Raw genomic sequence first — 21,194 nt, forward strand, 5'->3', positions numbered from 1 at the left:
AAAAGCAACCCTCCTCCGCAGCATTTTAGTGCAGTTGCGTCAGAAAGGAAATTGTCAGTAACCTTAAGCATAGTTACCGTGGTCTCTATCCTGACCATTCTGCCCGCATCTATTTTGATGGCAACTGAGGATCACATAATCAGTCAAATGTCTCCTGCAGCATTTATTCAAATAGAAGAAACGTTAATGCTGTCATATTATGCCAACTCTATCGTCAATCCATTGGTATATGCTCTAAGAATGCAAGAGTTTAGGAAAGCTGTTAAACAGCTTTGCAAAAGGACTGCAGCGACAAGGGGTGTCCAGCCCACTGAACTTCATGCAATGTAGGGCATGAGCACAAAGCTAAGAGCAATAACAAAATAAAAATAACGATTCAGTAAAGATAATCGAGATTTGGTTCAACCTGATATTGAAGTTAGTTTTTCATCCTTTAACAATCACATACAAGTTTTTGACAAGTATTGTAAAGGACATTCCTTTCATACTTTGTAGGAACCAGTGACTTTTTTTTCTTAATAAAAGTAAAACTTGAATCTTTAAATCTGACGAGTCGTTTGATCCTAACCTTCTGGCTCACAAAATTTCTTCAAAAATTTTAGGCATTTAAGGTGGCCGAACACTGTTTGCGCGCGCTTTACAGCTTTTATAAGTGATGCAATTAAGCGCGCGCTAGGGTTGTGGTACGCCAATACGGCGGTCGATAAAGTGATCCCTCAATTTCACATGAAATGGACAATAAATAACTAAGTTTCTCGTTTCTGGACTCCTTTTCTTTTCTTTCCAAGCAAAAAAAAAAAAAAAAAAAAAAACATTCACCAAGACCTTTCGCATGCTTTTCACCTTTGCCATGAAACCCAAATAAACCCACGCATGCGCATTTGACCAAAAAATTGCGACTGGTTGTTTTCGTGGAAATGAACTGTTTTCTAAGGAACCGCTCATTAGAATTCCCTGAAATTTGGCATGAAAATAGTTCCCTAAAAGCGTAACTCGCCTACAAAGACAAACCTAAACCTAACAGAGGGTATCTTCACAAAACATTAAAATGCAAAATCAATATTTGCAGGAGATCTCTCTGTCAAAATTACATGAAAATAGCGCAACTGTATCAGTGTTTTGTGAGTTGTTCTGGATACAAAAAAATGGAAAAAATCCAATGAGTACATTTTCTAAAAATAAAGGAAACCTACTATTTATGGACGTTTAATAGCTCGCTGCGTTGCCATGGAAACGGTACTTAGCTCAACAAGACGTACGAAAATACATTTTTTCTTAGTTGGTCTTACACCATACCAATTTTGGGCGTCCAGAAATACATAGATTCCAAATAACGTCTTCTAACATCTGTACACTAAAAAACTGTATTCGGCCACCTTAATAGGAACAGCTTCTGGATTGGTTTCATTGAATAAATAACTAAAAAGGTGTTGCTTTTGATTTTAGTTTACTGTACAGCAGCTTACATGTATAATAAACAAATCAAAGGGAGATGGTTTAAGTGGTCTTCCACCGATTTTCTAAACCGAGGTTCTGAACCTCCCCCCCCCCCCCCCCCCCCTTCCCCGCCTCTCTCTGTGGACTAAACAATGCTTGTGTCCACTCGTATGACTCGTGCGACTTGGCAACTGATTCCTGGGGCCCTTCTGCCGTGATGGATATTTTCTAGGTCTCCCTAATGAGATGCCTTTTTTCAATGGACAATTGTCTTTTGTCCACTCGACAATGATTTTGTCAACCCAGTGAAAATTAAAACCAACTACATGTTATTCCTCTGAAAAGCACCTAATTCACCACTTATACCAATCTAACCAATGGAAACAATTGTTTTACGACCCGTACCTGTCGTACCAGTTGAGTCTGTGCTTTCATGACTTGAACAAGTGGTGGGTATTGGACAACCCTCGGGGAGGGGAATGATCACGGATTACATTTCCTTTTACCCACATACCACTCCCTCATATACAAACTTTGCAAATTATTACATAAATTGATTCCCCTCCTTCCATCTCTTTAAACAGGAAGTTCCTGTGTAAAAGGGGACTGGCCTGGCCATTCTCACCGTCAGTTGTCAATCAAGCATGAAAGCGAAAACAGCTGACAAACAATATGTGTCTTTTTCTTCGGCTTTTAAGCATAAAATCGGCTAAGTGTTCAAAATAACCTTTGTTAAACATATTAGAACTTGATATCTTATATTGCTGTAGTGATATTATAATATTTTGAGGCATATTTTTCAGCGGACTTTTGAGTCAACAACTTGCCACGACTGAACAGCGTCCAAATTTGCATCTCGCGCAAAGGCTTGCCCTTTCATAGCGGAACTTCTTGTTTAAGTTACCTCCCTCATCTTCTTGTAAACAAAGCTATGGCTGCTTTCAAAAACAGCATCACTACACTTGAGGGACTTCTTGAATGCTGGTTTGTCTATATACCTCCCAGCAATTGTGCTTGGAGGATGGAATGTAAGCTTGTTGGAAGCGTAAAAGAGTTTTTCACCTGCTAAATGAATCTATGCATGGGCTTCCTGTTTTGGACCATTCCATATAACCCCAGTCAAACATCAAATGCTTAAGTCCCAATATCCGAAAAATTAAAAAAATAAAGCAGTGCCTTGACTTTTATTTATAATGCTCAGCTGTCATAATGTGATATATGCATTGCTAATCAATTAAGGCACTACCTCTTATGTGGTGTACTAAATACGGAGTTCTGTATGGTCATAAAATAGGGAAACTCTGCTATCTCGAAATTTTCGAACCACTTATCCATTCTGGTTTTGGACCCTTGGAGGACAAGAGGGAGGGGAGGGGGGTGGGGGGAGCTTATCACACAAACCATTAAAGAGTACAATTTGTGTTTAGAACAAACAGGAGTGCTCAAATGCAAAATGACTGGCGAGGACATTAGAGGTATACAGCAATAATTCCACAAGCATGCATCAGATATGAGATGATAGATAGCCAACGAGGCTTGTAGCACCGAGTTGGCTATAAAAGTATAATTATATAATAAATGGAACCCGACCAATACAAGTGGAATAATTGTTTTAATATTACAAATATATCACAAGAAATATTCCTAGATCTTGTCGATTTTGCTTTGCAAAAATTACCAGAACACAATTTAATGGTTGCTTAATTTCTCAGGTATGGTATAATGGATATTATTAAAAGCTGAATCATTGTATAATGCAATTCGAGGGATTTGATTGGCTTAGCAGCTATGGTAAATTTAACAATTATTCCATGAGCGCGCGTTGGATATGAGATGGTAAATAGCCAACGAGGCGCGAGGCGCCGATTTTGCTATAACCACTCCCATATCCAACTAGCGCGAATGGAATAATTGTTTTTTTAAATTCTCCCCGTTTGGATATTGAGAATTTTGTTTTAAGTAAAAATTTCTTTGAAATTAAAACGACCGGATGTTGAGGCAACTTCCGACCAAAGCGCGCGAAACTTACTGATCACATGACACGCGCAGCTCATTGCGAACGGAGTTGAATGAAAAATCGAAAACGAAGTAGATTGGACACAGCCGGACATCTCAAATTCAAGAAACGTTCAAGTGTACGAGTAACAACCTTTCTGAGACAAGCATTCAAGTGCTTTTGAAGTTCCAGGTGATCGAGAAGCGTAATAGGTGTGCACATTTGAGCAAATGTTTTGCTAGTGTGGTGCCGAGCGAAGGAAGGGATCAAGGACGGCTTTTTTTATGCTGAACTGAATTCCTTGCAGACGTTTTAAAACTCTTAAGGCAAGCCGAGTCCAAGTGTACGAGGTACAACCTCACTGAGACAAGCATTCAGTGCAAGTTTTTAAACTTCGAGCTTCTCGAGAAGCGTAAGAGTTGTGCACATTTGTGCAAATGTTTTGCTGAGTGGTGCCGAGCGGCGGAAACGAACATCATGTTGGCCGCCGCTCGTACGGATTTCATGAATGAACTTTTGTAACTGGAGTCCTCGTAAATGCGTAGAAACAGATAGGCAGGCATTAAGCTCTTCTTAAAAAATTTCTTCGATCGGTTTTAACCTCTTACCGCCAGGATTTGCAAGCCATCCTGAAATTTTTGAAGGTAAACGGTTGTTATTGTTGTTGTTGTTACATGTGTGATATAAATCGTGAAATCGGGCAATTTTTCTGATTTTAAAGGAAACTTCGGAGATACGTACCATTAAATAGTGTCATTCCAGACTTTGAGGCTTTTATTGTTGTCATTGTCTGGTATTTCTTTTCTTTTTTTTTTTTTTCTCCATTTTTCTGAAGAAACTTTCGCTTCCCGCCGAAAAATTTTTTAGCTTAGCGACACCTGGGGCAATCGTTTTCCATATAAGGTCAAACTACGTATATGAGCTGATAACCGAGATTTAGTGAACCAATCACAACGCTAGAAATGCAATATCCGAGGCTGAGAATTTAATAAAAGCCATCATATCATAGGCGAGAAATGGCGACCATTAAATTTTCTGCAGGTTATCCTTGCGCAGCGAAAATCAGTAAGATCTAGCAATGTCTCTCGATTGTTTTTAATAAAACAATTATTCCACTTGCGCTTGTTGGATATGAGCTGATTATAGCCAACTCGGCGCTACGCGCCTCGTTGGCTATCTATCATCTCATATCCAACGCGGGCTCGTGGAATAATTGTTAAATGTAACATAACCGCTAAGCCAATCAAAACTCTACAATTACATTATCCAATGATTATGTTTATAATAATAACTGTTATAACTTAAAGCACAACTTTTAAAATAAATGTAACTACCTAATGTCTGAACTGATTGTGTAAGAATCCCGGAAAAATAAGGCATTGTGCCTCACAAGCTCTTTTGTTTTAGCCATACATTACACAAGAGGGGAACTCGTCAAGTACTCCTCGGTCATGTTGCATACCTCGCACTTGTGTTTTGTGCCTCTTATGGCCAGGGGAAAAGGGCAAGTGAGGCTCAATAAATACATATTATTCGATGATTTTACAAATTGTACGTATAATGCGTGGGGCTATTTTGCGAGTTGCAGAGTATTTTTATGAGCCCTGAAGGGGCGAGGAAAAATACGAGCAATGAGCAAAATGTTTGAGTGTATTAATATGTAAAACCATCGAATAAGGGATTTATCGTTCCATTACGAAAAGAATTTGTTATTTTGATTTCTCTTTTCTGGTGTGGGAGTATAGCCGGCATCATCTGTTCATCCAGCTCTCTATCAGTATATGGCGTGTGCGAATGACGTAAACGACACAGAAAGCCAGTGAAATGTCGTTGCCCGTATTCGCTCTGTTGTGAACCGGTCAAACAGGGGCACTACAGTGTATTACGTTCCTGTGTTTTGCACGTTCTCTTTACCTTATTTAGTGAAATAACATAATAGTGGAATAATAATGCCTTTTATTTCCAAGCTACATACCCCAAAGGGGTGAAAATGAGCCTGCAACTTGTGTTTTGTGGACTGAACACTCCTCCCCTTTGTGGGGAGGAGTGTTGCGTGACGAGACTTAAAACGGCTACGAGGGAGACTTGGTGAATATAGTTAGAAATATTCTACAAGAAATTCATTTTGAAAAACTGTGAAATTTATAAAGAATGCATGACTGGGTAACAAGAGCTACCATCAGCCATAAATTCATTGTAAAATCTTGCCAGTTACAAAGTTCATTTCTCAATTTTTTACTGGATACTAAGTTTGACAAGCTCTTTAATTTTATAAAGTACATTTATTTGTAGCTTGGTAGTTATGTTGTTTACGCTAATGAGGGTGAACATGTAAACGAAGACCCTCTTGTAACATTAAGGGTTATGCCATTAAATTTGGCAATGGTTTCCTCCACTATTTTTGATTATTAGCTTTTGGTAGCCAGTGGCCATCTACAATCCATAATCCAGAATTCCGGATGCTTGAATCTTGGCCATAGCAGTTAAAAATTGTGGCTGATAAGAACTCATGCCCGCTTCCAAACAAATATAGCATTCTTTTAGTCAAATATTAATTCTGACACTTTGATTTTGACACTTGTAGCATTTTTGTCAACATTCTTTTAACGGCGTTAAAAGAATTAAAAGAAAAAGAAATTAAAAAAATAATAAATTTTCACAAGTGGTCTCTGGAAAAGCACCCAATTCAAAAACTGTACATCCAAAGTAATAATATTTTAATAATAGCAAATTACCATGAATGTAAAGCCTGATCACAGAAAAGTAATAAATTCCAGTGTGTCCCTCAGTCACTACTTGTCGTCAAAGCCTGTTTCCATAGCATTTTATGGCAAAGCATGATCAGTGAAATATTTTCATCAATGAATTCCATGGATTTTGTCTCTCCATTAAATTCCATGGAAATTCATTAAGTATGAAGTTGTGTTCCATGGAACTCCATGGAACTTTAAAATTAGCCAACAGAATTCCATGGAAAATTCCATGGAGCTATTTCCATGGAGCTATTTCCATGGAGCTCCCTAGCCTGTTGTTATTTCCCTGGAGCTCCATGGAATTCCATATCCTAATACCCCATGAAATTCCATAGGATTCCACGGATTTCTATGGAAAATTTTTTCATGGAATTCCATGGGGTTATTTCACACCTGGTGTATTTTTAGCTTTCAGGTAAGCATTCGCTATATTTAAATTTATCTTTGTTTCATTTATGACATATCATTCTTATCCGTCAAAGGTAGTAGACAGGCTGCCAAAAGCTCATAATCTTTTACAAATCATGTCAACCAGTGACCGCCACTCTATATTTGTTAATGGGTAATTATAATTTTTCGTGTGCAAAGGAAAAAACTATGTGGACGAAAATATGAATGAGATTGTTGAATACTCAGAATGAAATAACTGAGGAATAGAGAAACGGCGAGACTAAGCGACCAATTAATTCATTCATAAGGACGGGACTTTAGATTAATACCAGTCTTCTTAGCTTTTAAGCAACAACTGGCTTCGAAACCACCCTCCCACAGTGAGCCTGAACTGCCCCCGCACTACCCTGTATAGGTTCTGAATTGTCACTGTCCCACTTTCAGATAGAGGCGAAACGGAACCAACAAAGTCAATGGTTAGAGGAACTGAACTTGCAAAATAAAATATTGCTTGCCCATAATGTGCGGTAGTCTGCACAAAGGCGTCTGTAAATGGAGCAAATTGTAACTAGAGTAGTTTTCTTGCACTAAGACGTATAAATTAATGACATGTTATCTCCTCACCAGTTTCCAGCAAGAAAGAAATCCAGGAAATACAGAAGTGTTATCAGACTGCTTAATGCAGTCTGTTCTGCTGCCGCTGTTAAAAGATGGACCTTGTTTTATATCATAGTGTAAATAACGTGCAATTTTGTAAATAGAATACTGTATATTTTTGCTACATCAAACTGACAAAGTGAACAATTTGCCTCCTATTTTAACGGACTGAAGTAAAAAGTACACCCGATTTCTTGTGTGTTCAAATAAATAAATATTCGTTTTGACAGTTTGAGCTGGATTTCGATATTTAACCTTTCGCAAATAATAAAAGATGTCCTATTAGGAAGTGAACCTGTAGTGCTTTTCAGAAATGAGACAGATTGTCGATGTTTCAGTAGAAATGTGTGGAGAAGGAGAAGGGGATGAGGGAAGGCGAGGGGGTTGGACAGCGGGAGGAGAGGAGGATTCACGGTCTTTCCAGCCAAGGAAGATGGGTTGGGAGAAAGGGGAGGGGGTTGGGAAGTGCCTAGTACCCAGACCATGAGGCGCATAAAATAACGCAAGGTCCAATTTTAGATCATTGACCTGCGTGATGTCCATGTAGAATCAAGAGAAAGAAGAGGAGGAAGTCACTTCCTGCGAGTAGAGCTGAGGCGATTCTTAATTGCCCTTTATACCACTGCTTTGAAGCTGAATAACTTTTTTTTAATATTTAGTACACGCCCTGAAACTTCAGGACTTTTTCAGAAATTTATCGGGCAAACTTTGACACTTAACGTTTATATAAACCCTATCTATACACTATCACAATCATCTCTAATTTCTTCAAGCAGCTCTGTTACAGTAATTAAATGTCAAAGAATGCTTTCTATGCTATGGCATTTGAAAGGAGACTGTAATGTTCAGTTATTAGGAACGTTCATCTCTAACAAATAAAACTGGTTCCCTGAGGAAAGTCGTTCCTAGGTCCTTCGGTAAGCCGTTCAGATGCTCTAACCAGCCTCTATATTATGAAACATCTTATGTGGCGCCGAATTCGTAACTTGAGTCGATATCAGCAAAATTGGAAGTTGGTTATGTTTTTAGACATTTGTTGGTCTATTTCCCATCCAGTGTATAATAAAAATGATGACCTCGTGACGCCACGCTAAGATTGAAGGGTGGTAAACAAACTTAATCCTAACTGGTTTATACTGGATAACAGCCAGCTTCTGGTGCAACTACAGTGGTTCGTGGTGATATTCTCGAATATTTCGTGGCAATAGCCAATCGGAGTTGACTCTTCTGGCTTTACCTTTACTTTAGGAAGCGAATATATTTTTATTTTCGTTCTTACAAGTTTCAACATAACTTGTAACGTTGTATTTTCTAGACTTGAGTTCAATTTTGCACTGTAATTTAATTGCATTTTAGACGTCAGTTTTTGTGTGATTAGGCTTAGTGAATTAGATAGACGTTTTGTCCGACCTTTCGTTTGTTCCTCCGTCCGTCCGTCTGTATATCCATCCATCCGTTTGTCTGTTCGTTCGTTCACTGGTTCCCTCGTTCTTTTAGAAGTTTAATCTAACAATGCATATCTGGAAAGAAACCAATTAGAGTTTAATCCCGCATTCTAGAGAAATAGAAGGATACTGAAACACGTTTAACAACGGCGTTGCATTAGACGTCTCTTTTCCTGTTTAAGGAAAGGAAATATCAGATCGGATGTCTCCACGGAGGCTGTGACAGCTTGGACTGGCTAAAACGACAAACGCGATTGAAACTCAGGCAGTTAATAAATAACTTGAGTTGACATATAAATTTGCTCTAAATGAAAATTTTCCATATCTAGTAAACGTAATCGAAAGAAGAGCTATTTTGATGCAAATGAGCGACATGTTTATAGCAAGATCCAGTTTCACCAGTTAAAGGCAGTTTTGGAGTTAAGTTGGCATTATTCACGTTATCAAAAAACGAGGTGGGTAACAATATTTAATTACAACCCGGGCACGAGGTAAAATCGTTTCTCTAAGAAATATATCAGGCGTTTTAGGGGTAGGGTTTGCGAATCATTTTATAAACTCCAATTCAGTTTGTTGCAAGCGTCGTTTCCTGGTGAATATGCTGTGGGGCTGTTGAAAGGTTGAAACATTCAGGCAAACCAGGGATGAAATTATTGTTTTGTGCTTCTATTAGCATTCCAGTGAAGTGTTAGTCTACGGAGTTCACTGTTAGTAAGAAAGATGATCTAAGACGACCTTTCAGTTGAGCGGCGAGTTACACATTAAGATCGTGAATAATAAAATATTCCAACACTTGTTGAAAAGTGACGTTTTTGGCCAACAATGGAATATAAAGAAAGAAGTAGTATTTCACATGCCGCGATTATATGAAACAAAGTAAAGAAAAAGTGTTCCCTCCCAACGCGAGTAAAACCTGTCATGATAGCGTTCCCTGTAATGCATGGTCAGTCGCTAACCTCTGAGCTGCGGGGTGACACGGAGAGCTAGATCATTAAGTATAAAATTTTAAATTAAGGAAGGGAGGTATAATTTCACAGAAGTAATCGTTTAGCTCATCAGTCAAGACAGTTCGTTTACCTTTTGCAAAATAATTTAGAGAATAAAAGAAAAAATATGAGGCGATGTTTCTCTATCAAGGCAGATGCGAAAATGACAAAAGCGTTGACTAAAGGAAACCCTATATTTTATTGCTCCATTTTTAAAGGAGGCTTTTTAAGCACGTGTCATCTTTAATAGTTTCTTGTTTTTACTTAAGACACATTTTGGGGAAGTTTGGTGTAACTCGATTGACAGCTGTCATATTAGATCAAACAGTTGTTTTTGAGCCTGCTGAGGAGAGGTTCCACACTATACCCGACATACTTCATGTTTAGTTCAGTACATTTTTTAACTGCTTGTTTCTCGTCTAGTTTAGAGAAAAAAATAATTCTTCCACGATCGAGTGAGCCATCATTTGTTTGAACTTCGATCTCCTCGTAAACAAAACCTACAAATTGACTCAGGGTAATACATCTCAGTGAAGAAATTAGACCACCAATCAGATTCATGCCATATGGACACAGCTGACGTTTTAGGAGATTATATGGATAAGCTTAATATCATAAACAGTAAAAGTAGTCACCAACATGTAAAAAAACAAAACAAAAAAAAGAACAGCTTTTAAATACCTTGGATAAAAAAATTGTCAAATTTGATCTTCGTACACTTAAACGCTACAAGAATTAACTATATGCAGACAAAACTATTTATATGCTTAATAAAACTTTCACGCGTCGACTATTTTATTGAACAGAAAAGTCTATTATATATTTGATGCAAGCGTCTGCATCCTTCGATCTTATCGATAGAAAGATAAAGCTTCGCCGAAAACAGCTGGCGTCGATCGGGTAATATATGCTCAATGTGATCATAGCTATCGTAGACGAAACAAGAAAGTGTACACTTCGCCATAGAAAAGTCCAAATGTTTTAGAGGCATTGTTTGTGATCCTTTCATGAATTTCAATTAAATTTGTAGCAAGCATCGCTTCCTTGAGATTACTATTATTATTATTACTATTATTATTGTTATTGTTGTTTTTGTGTTGTTGTTATTAATATTATTACTAATTATTACTATTATTATTGTTATTGTTGTTTTTGTGTTAATGTTATTAATATTATTATTATTATTATTATTATTGTTATTATTATTATTATTATTATTATTATTATTATTATTATTATTATTATTTTTATTATTATTATTGTGGTACTGTGAAGTTGAAAAATTAAAATCCTTTTGAAAACAAAGTGAAATTCATCATCTTGTTGACATTCATTGTTGGTTTACTTTAGACATCGATGTCTAAAGTAAACCAACAATGGATGTCAATAAGATGATGAATTTCACTTTGTTTTCAAAAGGATTTCATCATTGCGAATTAGAAGACGGCGTCACGCTCCCTGAAGAAAAACGATCAGGTAGAATAGAAAATACAGCGAAGATTTACAAATGAATATTGCCATTGAAACATTTTGATCGCCGGAAAAAGACATGAATTATGCAAAGAAAACAATCTATAGGAAATAAAATATTACTCTTAGAGTTCTGCGGTATGAAACAGCTGAACGTTTTTATCATCTCCTTTTAATTTTTTCTCATCCTTAGATTGCGAGGAACAAACACGAGCAGGAGGAAAGTTCAAGTTTTACTGAAGCATGGTTAACGACACTACTGAAGATTCTTTTTTAAAGCTGAACAGTGCATGGGCAAAAGTTTTTATCAGTGAATTCATTTTGATAGTTATAATCAACGCTTTCACTCTCGTCGCCTTTGCAAGAAATCGCCACTTACGCAAGCGCACAACGTATCTGATAATAAACCTGACTGTGGCTGATTTACTGGTGGGAGCAGTGACAGGACCAGTGGAAAAATTCCTCCCAGCTTTGGATCGTGGACATGGTTTCAACTGGAAAGAATTCATCATTTCAACCTCGAGCATCATATTTCCCCTCACTTCTCAGGCCAATCTTTCCATAATTTCTTTAGAGCGGTTACACGCTACACTTTTCCCCTTCAGGCACTGCTTGATTGAGAAATGGCTTTACTTTAAGGTTATTATTGGCAGCTGGATGATAACTTTGCTTCTGGCATCCACGATGATGTTGCTTGAAGGGCTCGAATTAGCTATATTTCCCCACACATTTGCATGTTACACTTCTCTTATCCTTCTTACCATAACTGTTTCTTACGCCATTATTACCGTAAAAATAAAAAGTAACCCTCCTCCGCAGCATTTCAGTGTAGTTGTGTCAGAAAGGAAATTGTCAGTAACCTTAAGCATAGTTACCGTCGCCTCTATCCTGACCATTCTGCCCATATCTATTTGGATGGCAATTGAGGATCCCATACTCAATCAAATGTCTCTTGCAACAAATTTTCACATAGTCGAAACGTTAATGTTGTTACATTATGCCAATTCCATAGTCAATCCATTGATATATGCTATAAGAATGCAAGAGTTTAGGAAAGCGGTTAAGGAGCTTTGTAAGAGGACTGCAGCACCAAGGGCTGTCCAAACCATAGAACTTAACGCAATGTAGTGCATGTCTTGAGTACAAAGATAAAAGTAATAAAACAAAAAAAAAATCATTAAAGATTAAAAAAGAAAAGAAAAAGAAATCGAGACTGGTTTAAAAAGATATTTAAGTCAGTTAGTTGCCTTGTAATACATTATTTAAAAAAGTGTTTTTTAAGGGGTTTGTGCTACATGATGATGTAGTAACAGGAGCTTTTTTTAAGAGGTGAGTATGTTGGAATTTCAATGAGAGCATCAAAGGGCTGCAGTGGTCGCTGGCCAATTCTTGTTACACAATTGCCGCACTATTTGTTTAGTTTGCTCCTCGTGAGGAATTTTTGTTGTAACTTGGCCGGTAGAATTAACGATGACTACTTTAACTTGAAGTGTCCCATCAATTGGTAAATCGTCGATGTTCAACTTCGATTCGACACAATTCTTAGCATCCTGATCAGCTGTGGTTGCAAATTGTAAAGACTTCCGAGAAGCTTTCTGTGAGACAGGACTAGGAAAGTAGATACGAACAGTCTTGCGAAAAGGACTGCTGCCCGGTGGCGTTTCGAGCAACCGCTTGGATACGTTAATGTTTTGCTTTGGTGGAGTTTTGCAAGAGGCCTGACCACCTATCGAATTCTGCACAAGTTCGCATAGTGTCCCCAGATTTCTAATTTTGCAAAGATTGTACACACGCTCAGAAAATAACTTGGTGTTTTCCACTTCAAGTCCATCCGCTCTGCAAGTATCGGCAAGGATTTTACCGTATGGATATTTTCTTTTCGATGGTTTGGAAAGATTTTCTGAAGAAATATAACCAGGTTTAGATACTATTCCAAATTTTACCTTGAAATTGCACTGACAAACTCTGCAGCGACCGCTTGGAGGTTCCGCGACTCCGGGTTTGACTATATCCAGTAATCTGAAATTCAAGACAGTGAAAGTATCATTTTGTTTGGCAAAAGACTTAAAAAATCCTTCTTTCTTAGTTAAATTGACTCTTTGTTGAGCTACACACCTTTTCTTCTTCTTTCTTTTTTTTTTTTTTTCTTTAAAAAAAATTAATTGGAGTTTTCATTCAGTACCCTTAACTTGTATGGTTGATCCTATAGTTGCAGGAAGCCTATAGTTTATAAGCCCCCGGCTTTTATATAGGCTGAATGAATGGACGGACGGACGGACGAATGGATGGATGGATGAATGAATGAATCTGTAATTGGATAATTTGTTGACAAGCGGTGGGCGTTTTTCAAAATCGTGGGGTATGCGGGCAAGCGTTCCCTCGCCTCCCCACTCCCACTCCCGTCCGCCGAATTTTTTCCTCTCGCCCCAATTTTTGCGTGGCCAGAATGCGTAAAAATTGGTTCATACGGGAACGCTTGCTACGCAGAATACTCTCTCACCGATGTGTATAACTAGGTGCTGGCTTGGATAACTGTGTAGGAGACAAAAGGAGAGAGGGAGAGAAAATTATAGAGTCCCCGATAGTTTTTTTCTTATTATTCTATTTTCTGAAGGAAAAAAAAAAAAAAAAAAAAAAAAACCTCCTTCAACCAATTGTTGCCATGGTAACATGAAAGTCAATCAACGCCGACCGAAAACATGAGAATTTTCTCATTTAAATTTTTTGAAAAAGTCCTGCAAAATTTCAGGGCGTTGGTTCAAATATCAAAAAAGTTATTTAGGTTCAAAGTTACTGCGGGACACCCTTCCCCCACCCTGGTCCAGAATTGCCAACTGCTCCAATTGAACATCTCTCATCAAGAATGCTATGTTGGGTTATAAGCCAATGAGAATTAACCTTAAGCAACCTAACATTTTCTATTTGTGAGTGGCAGAGATGTACGCAAGATGCAATAGAAGTCTGTCATTTTTTTATGAATAAAGTCTTTTCTCTCAACAAGTGGATTGTTCCAGAAAAAATATACTCATATCCCTCACATGGAAGGTTTTTGGTTTGCACCAGCCCCTCCCTCCCCCCCCCCCCCCCCCATTCACACACACACAAACACCCCCTCCCACAATCCCACCTCTCTCAACACTGCTGTTTAGCCTCATATTTTCCTTTTAAACCTCAAAGGCCTTTTGAGGTACCCTCCCCCACCTTCTGTGGGAGAGGTAGACTGTATATTTCTATGAATATTTCCTGGAACTACACAAAATAACAGAAAAATCCAAAATTCAAAACAACCGATCCCAAAGACACAAAACATTTCCCAGGTCCCCCTATCAAGAAAAGGAAACTAGGGTGGAGGGGAGGGGGCTGATAATGGGTTACTGTAACCTTTACCCACATGCTACTCTCTCATACACACACCTTTCAAGAGTTCCTTCATTTTCTTGCCAAAAAAGCTCTGGCTGCTTTTAAAAGCAGCATCACCACACTTGAGGAGCTTCTTGAATGTTGGTTTGTCTATGTATAATTTTCCCAGCAATTGTGCTTGGTAGAACGAATCTAAGCCCATGGTGAAGTTTAAAAAAAGTAATCCATCTGCTTAATGAATCTCTAGGCTTCCTGTTTCAGGGCATCTTCATACAACCCAAGTCAAGCATCAAATGCTAAAGGCTCAATATCTGAAAATATAAGTAAATAAATAAAACAATGCTTTAACTTTTATAAGGTTCAGCTGTCATAATGTGATATGCACTATTAATCATGAAAGGTAAAGATAAAGTCGCACCTAAGTGGCCCATACAGCCGGAACTTAGCCCGGTGTCTGTAGCATGAAGCAACTAAGAGTATTGTTACTCCCCCCTGGATGAGACGCTAGTCCATTGCAGGGTTACCCCCAGCAGTGTGTCATCGTTACCCATTTATACACCTGGGTGAAGAGAGACAATATGGAGCAAAGTTTCTTGTCTAAGGAAACAACAGAGCAGAGAAGAGACCAACCTGGCTAATCATGCAAGACACTACCTCTAGTGAATTAAAATAATAATTTGCAACATCTGCATGGTCATAAAAATGGGACACTGTACTATTTGTGTTTAGTATTTGTAGGAGAGCCCAAATGCAAAGTGACTGGCAAGCTCATTATCATTATTGTCATTATTGATGTTTATAAATTTGCCTTTTTCCTAATGTATTTATAATTAACGCATTGAAACCACCAAGCTTATAGTTGAGGCCACCTCGACCTAACAACACACTTGCATGCTTACATAGTTTGTGCAACAAGTGTTCGGCTTTGCCAATTCAGTAATTATACAGGTATATTAATTCCAATCAGTAATTATACACTGAGGTATATAAAGGCTACTAATTAAGCTCTTTTAAATTATAAAGTGCATTTATCTGACAGCTCAGTAGTTGAGAATGATGTATTATTCTAGAAAGTGACACAGGCATACTCAGAAAAAAGAAATCTGAGTGCCCCTATCAGGAGTCCAACTTAAGACCTTCCGATTACCAGTTCGGATGTCTACCACTGAGCTACAAGATACTCGTGAGAGCTAAGGCCATTAAACTAGGTTCCTGGAACAAATACCCTGCATACTGCTAGGATTTGAATGTCGAACGTGTGGTATATGAAATAAATGCGATGGTATATTTCAAGCCTGGTGAATGAATGAGAATGATTTACTGGTATTATTCTAGAAAGTGACACAGGCATACTCAGAGAAAAAAAAGCGACATCCCAGTGCTCCTATCAGGGGTCGAACCTAAGACCTTCTGATTACTAGTTCGGATGCTCTATCACTGAGCTACAGGAGACTCGACTCGTGGGAGCTTCAAGTATTAGGCCATTAAACTAGGTTCATGGGACAAATATCCTGCTTACTGCTAGGATTTGAATGTTGAGCTACAGGAGACTCGTGGGAGCTAAGGCCATTAAACTCCTGATAGGAGCACTCAGATTTCTTTTTCTGATTATGCCTGTGTCACTTTCTAGAATGATACGTCATTCTCATTCATTCATCAGGGTTGAAATATACCATCACATTAATTTCATATACAACACATTCGAAATTCAAATCCTAGCAGTATATGCAGGATATTTGTCCCATGAACCTAATTTAATTAGGAATTATGTACAAAAATGTGGCTGATCTGGTTTACTCATTGCTAAAATGTCATGCAATAAGAGAAACTAAACTCCAATGGTAATTTTTACTTCTTTTTATTATTTTAATTAACCTTAAGTTCAAAATATTTTGTCACATTAGAGCAGGTAAAACAGACTTGTACCAATGCAATTTTTTTCTAAATTGAGCAAAAAACCCCAGTGAACTGAGAGAAGTGAAAAGATAAAACATGAGAGAAATGCAGTCACGTTTGTCCTGATTTGATGGGTAAAAGTTCATCCGTGACTTGTCACGGTATAAGGCTTTGAATGAATCACAAGCGCCGACAAAAAATGGGTAATTTACATGTATGAATTTTAAAATTCGGAAAATGAGAGGGGGGATGTCTGAATCAGCTGCCATACTGAACTGATACAGATGTCACTCTTTTGCTGGACCTAATTCTTCAAATCAATTAGGTTCGATAACTGAGTGAAGCGGTCTCTGGACCAGGCCTGAACCACTGGCGCCCGATTGTTCAAGGAGCTGATAACTTTTTCTAGCGGTTAAAATGTATTGGTTGGACTGAGTACATTTGGTCCGTTGGATAGCGATTTATCCACTGGATATATATAGAGTAATCCACTCTTTGAACAACCTGGGCCAGTATAGGCCTTATCACGGTTTTCGACGCCATTTTGACGAGTAGGCAAACACGTCTGAAATAACAGTGTTTGTATGGGAATCTGATGTCAAATAATTTTCATAAAACATCGCTTCTGAAAAAAAACATGAATTGGAAACTTTTGGAACTGGTGAAAGGATTTTAAGAAAAAAATTGGAGGGATGTAGCTGTGCCAGAAAGCGCCCAGTCGTGTTTTGAACTTTCCATACATTTCCTTGTATTTTTTTCCCGCGAACTATTTTTAGTAGCAGTTCACGGCTGGTTCGCTATACAGACAAATGTATGGAAAGTCCAAAACTCGACTGGACGCTTTCTGGCACAGCTACATCCCTCCAATTTTTTTTTCTTAAAATCGTTTTCCTAATGCCAAAAGTTTCCAATTCATGAATTTTTCAATAGCGCTGTTTTTTGAAAATTATTTGACATCGGATTTCCATACAAACACTGTTATTTCAGACGTGTTTGCCTACTCGTCAAAATGGCGTCGAAAACCGTGATAAGGCGTATTGTAACAGGGGCACTCTCAAAGCCCACAAAAGTATGCTGAGAACTCCTCAAGAATGGCAAGAGATTAATATTATTAAAAATATAGAATATTAATACTCACAACATGAATACGGCTGGGAAAATTTTGCTTTGTTTATCATTCTCGACCCAAAATGATATCAACAGGCTGTCTCCAAGGCCCCAAGGGTACTTTTCCTCCAGAATTATATACTCAATGGATCAATAACAATCTACAGTCGTGGCGCCATTTGTTACGTCTTCCTGTAAAATAAGGCTATGTTCCACTTTCACCGACAGAACAGTTTGTATGTAGTTTGGTAAATCCCTCAGTTTCCTTATCAGTAATCCATCCAGCTCCACTTCGCTCTATGTGGGGATCTCTGGAAATATGTTCGAAGGGTAGTATGGCGGCTTTCTACTATTGCAGAGTCGGCCAGCGTTTTCGCGGCCTTCCAACGTTTTTGCCTCCGTTTTCTGTCACTTCCAAAAAGAAATTAAAAAGTTGAAGTTGTCGTGACTTTTGGTTCACCATCTTGAAGGCAGATAAGGCACTGGTGCAAGTAACCTCGTCTTGAAGACGACTTGCTCCCTTCAAGGTTGCTGCAAATGCTGGAATGGAATGGTGGAATGAAACCAACAAAAATAGAGACACGTTTGCAAGTACTTCACACTTGACACTTGATCATTATTTCTAGAAGAAAAAGTTCCCAAGAGTAAGTAGAAAACCTCTTTATACCGCAAAGACAACAGATCTACAGCAGGAGCCCATTACCCATGAGCTCCTGTCTACAGGCCATCATTTGGGCATGTAAAAAGGTAAAGTAAATTAATTTATACACGGTTAGATTTAAAGCTAGAAGCTTGTGGGGCCGTGTGATCAAACAAATATGTGATGCTATTACTTTCCCAGGATAAAGTTTTACTAGTCCAGAACAATACATTACTGCCCATATTGCTGAGCAGTGGTTTACCATTTTCTTTGTAGAAAAGAAATTGCGAGTATCACATTACTAAGGCTGAATAGTAATCTCATGAGTAGATATATCTAGGCTCTTTCGGACACCATATGCTGTAAGACTGAAAATTTGTCTACCCTGAGTATTGACATTGAGTCTGCTCGAATCTTGCGGTGTACGGGGTTTTCGTTCAAAGTTGCTAACAAAAAAAAAACAACAACAACAACAACAGGTTGCGTAGCCTTGATTTTTCTTTCCTCTCTCATCTGCGTCTTTCTGAATCTCGGGTCCACGAAAAGTGCTTAAGTTTTCATCGACAGCCTTTTTAAAACCACGGGTTGACACGTATTCAATAAAAATGATAGAGACCATTTTTTTAGTCAAATGAAATCAAGTAGCACTTACGGGGAACTAGTTATGCTTCTGTTTTCTCCGTCTTTACCCGGCACGCCTTGCGTAATAGACGCTTGTAAAATAGAAACTCTCCGTCACACGCCTTCATTTTTTGTGCTCTCTTTGAAGGCAAGACGAGGGCGCTATACTCTAAGTTTTACCTCCGGATTCAAATACATGACTCAATAATATTCACTTGACAGAACTGTTATTTAGCACGATATCAAGCCCGTCCCAACGGAAGCAGCGCCAAATGCGTGGAAGCGAAGTATTTTCGCCTTAAAAAGCGCATAAGATTTTGGATAGTGGATGCCAAAAGAAGGGGGTAGGGATGTGGGGGGGGGGGGGGGGGGGGGTTAAGAATATACCCTTACCTCTCGGCAGCCATGTTGAGTCTCGGGAGATTAAAAGCTTTTGATTTCGTACAACAAGCCTCTGTCAGACGCGAATTTAGTGCGAAGCTTGCCGTGCAAAAACAAAACTTTTTATTTTCCCGTAACTCAACATGCCCACCGAGTGAGAAAGGTGTATTGAAAAACCGTGAGGGCTTTGAGGAAGATAATGGAAACAGTCCTATGCATGTATCATTATTCCACGATGGCGTGCCATTGGATATAAGATGATAGACAGTCAACGTGTTGCGAACTTGAGCACCGAGTTGGCTATAATCATCTCATATCCAACAACCGTGAGTAGAATAATTGTTTAATCAGCTCTCGCTGATATCCCTTTCACAAAATTGAACAATCAGAAGCAAATGTAATGGTCGCTATTCCTTGGGCATGGTATAATAGTCCATATACCATGGCCACTAAGACAATGGAATCCCTGGAATTACATTATATAATGTAATGACCCAGTTTCTTTTTAATAATAATGATTACTTGGTACTCCTTGCTCTGCAGTGGAAAAAATATGTATTCCTTTTTATGACCAAGTGATGGCTAAAAACGGAGTACCATTCAAATCAACTTTCGGGGATCTTTAACCGTAAACACCTGTGTTTTAAACAGAAATTATACGTTAGTAAGACGAAAAAGACGGAAAAAGGTTCAAGGCGTCTTACAAAGGCAGGTTTAGTCCTTGAGGTATATTACATTGATGGTTCAAAAAAGTATAGTAGCAAAAATACAAGCTTTATTAAAATATCAATGGCAATAGTGAAGAAAATATATTTTCTTTCTAAAACACAAAGTTAGTATATCTACTTTACACATAAATGCTCCACAAAAGTTCATTTTCGCCTGGTATACCGGCATTGTAAAAGTGTTTAACCTATGCATTTTTGTGGCTACAAACATATTTTTTACTACAAAGTAAAATTGAAAAGACTTTAATAGCTAAGAGAGGGCGTTGGCCGTAGTTGAGCCCTTTGCCTCCAAACTCAATCCGTCTTCACCGCCTTCAAAGTCAAAGTTATAGTGTAAAAGGCTAATCACCAAGGGCGTGAAAAGAGTTAGGAACTTTCTAGAACCTGTCTACTGTCTACTGTTTCTAATTCAACAACACAGAAAAACTAGATGAACCATTTTTTTTTTTTGTAAAACTCCGAACTGCATGAAAGTACTCTTTAAGTTACTAAACGTCTTATCCTATCACTCAATACAAAAAAAAAAATGCACGTATAACCCGATGCTGTTCGTACCTTAAGAGTACATTACACGCTCGTGGACTAAGCATTGTCTTAATAGTTAACGTGGAGAAATCAGTTTGTATTGGATACTTCTGTAGTATCAAAGTAGTTACCAGCAGCTAACAGCACAACTTACAAATTTCATCTTGAACTTGTCATTTGCAATTGCGAATATAAGCACACATAGTCACATTAATTATGCTGAAAACTCGATTTTCAAGAACAATTTATCATTCTTTACATACTGAGGGCGAAAGAAGACCTCGATAGGTGCAAACTTCACAAAGCCACATCCAGTACGGCGAATGGTGTCATCAGGCTTCTGGAATGCCAACAGGTTCGGCTTTGGTTGTACTAGTTGACTGATGTGGTTCCTGTCACTGCTCTGATCTAGGACTGAAAGCATGATTATTCCAGGAAAAGGCCAATCCAAAAGATCGTCGTATTCACCTCTCATCAAGTGAACAAAGACCGCCACATGTGAGCCCCACCCGTTGTCCACACCGTTGGGGTACAATCTAATACCCACTTTCCATTCGTAGGTATCTGTAAAAACGGCCTGACTTAAGATTGGTGTTGCAAACTGTCGATGCTGATGGATTTCACTGATTTCAAAAATGAAATAGGTGCTGCTTACATTTCCTTTGCACCTGGTTGCCTTCTGTGGATTGGACCTGAGAATGAAATAATGGTCAGGTGTTAACCATATATCTCTGCCAAACACCCCTTCAGTGTACGAAAATTAAGAGCTGCTTTGCGTCTGGACGGCTTATCAATTATCCGA

At 38.4% G+C, this 21,194-nt stretch overlaps 2 protein-coding genes and 1 long non-coding RNA gene across 7 annotated transcripts in view; 1 reads left to right on the forward strand and 2 right to left on the reverse strand.

Moving 5' to 3' along the window:
- Positions 1–4,578: 4,578 nt before the first annotated feature.
- LOC146464256 (uncharacterized) lies at positions 4,579–12,418 on the forward strand. The gene is made up of 2 exons (XM_085130012.1): positions 4,579–9,133; positions 11,328–12,418. The coding sequence occupies exon 2, from the start codon at positions 11,378–11,380 to the stop codon at positions 12,260–12,262; it is 885 nt and encodes a 294-aa protein (XP_084986138.1). The 5' UTR covers positions 4,579–9,133; positions 11,328–11,377; the 3' UTR covers positions 12,263–12,418.
- Positions 12,419–13,134: 716 nt separating this feature from the next.
- On the reverse strand, positions 13,135–18,093 carry LOC146464257 (uncharacterized). The gene is made up of 3 exons (XR_014868555.1): positions 17,529–18,093; positions 14,549–14,805; positions 13,135–13,153 (listed from the first exon to the last, which is right to left on the reverse strand). It is a non-coding gene; the product is annotated as an uncharacterized LOC146464257 (long non-coding RNA).
- A 1,801-nt stretch (positions 18,094–19,894) lies between these two features.
- LOC146464258 (uncharacterized) overlaps positions 19,895–21,194 on the reverse strand; it is a 41,612-nt gene continuing 40,312 nt past the window's right edge. For all 5 annotated transcript variants that reach the window (XM_085130028.1, XM_085130029.1, XM_085130026.1 and 2 more), the window contains one exon: positions 19,895–21,084. In XM_085130028.1, the coding sequence (XP_084986154.1) occupies positions 20,607–21,084 (478 nt within the window). In that variant the 3' untranslated portion in view covers positions 19,895–20,606. The remainder of the gene's footprint in view (positions 21,085–21,194) is intronic.

The sequence above is a fragment of the Pavona decussata genome, unplaced genomic scaffold (assembly GCF_977016875.1).
Source record: "Pavona decussata unplaced genomic scaffold, jaPavDecu1.1 SCAFFOLD_166, whole genome shotgun sequence".
Classification (NCBI taxonomy): Eukaryota; Metazoa; Cnidaria; class Anthozoa; order Scleractinia; family Agariciidae; genus Pavona; species Pavona decussata.

What these genes read in the sequence shown, in the direction of transcription:
- LOC146464256 (XM_085130012.1), top strand. Translation starts at nt 11,378, where the DNA reads ATGGTTAACGACACTACTGAAGATTCTTTTTTAAAGCTGAACAGTGCA.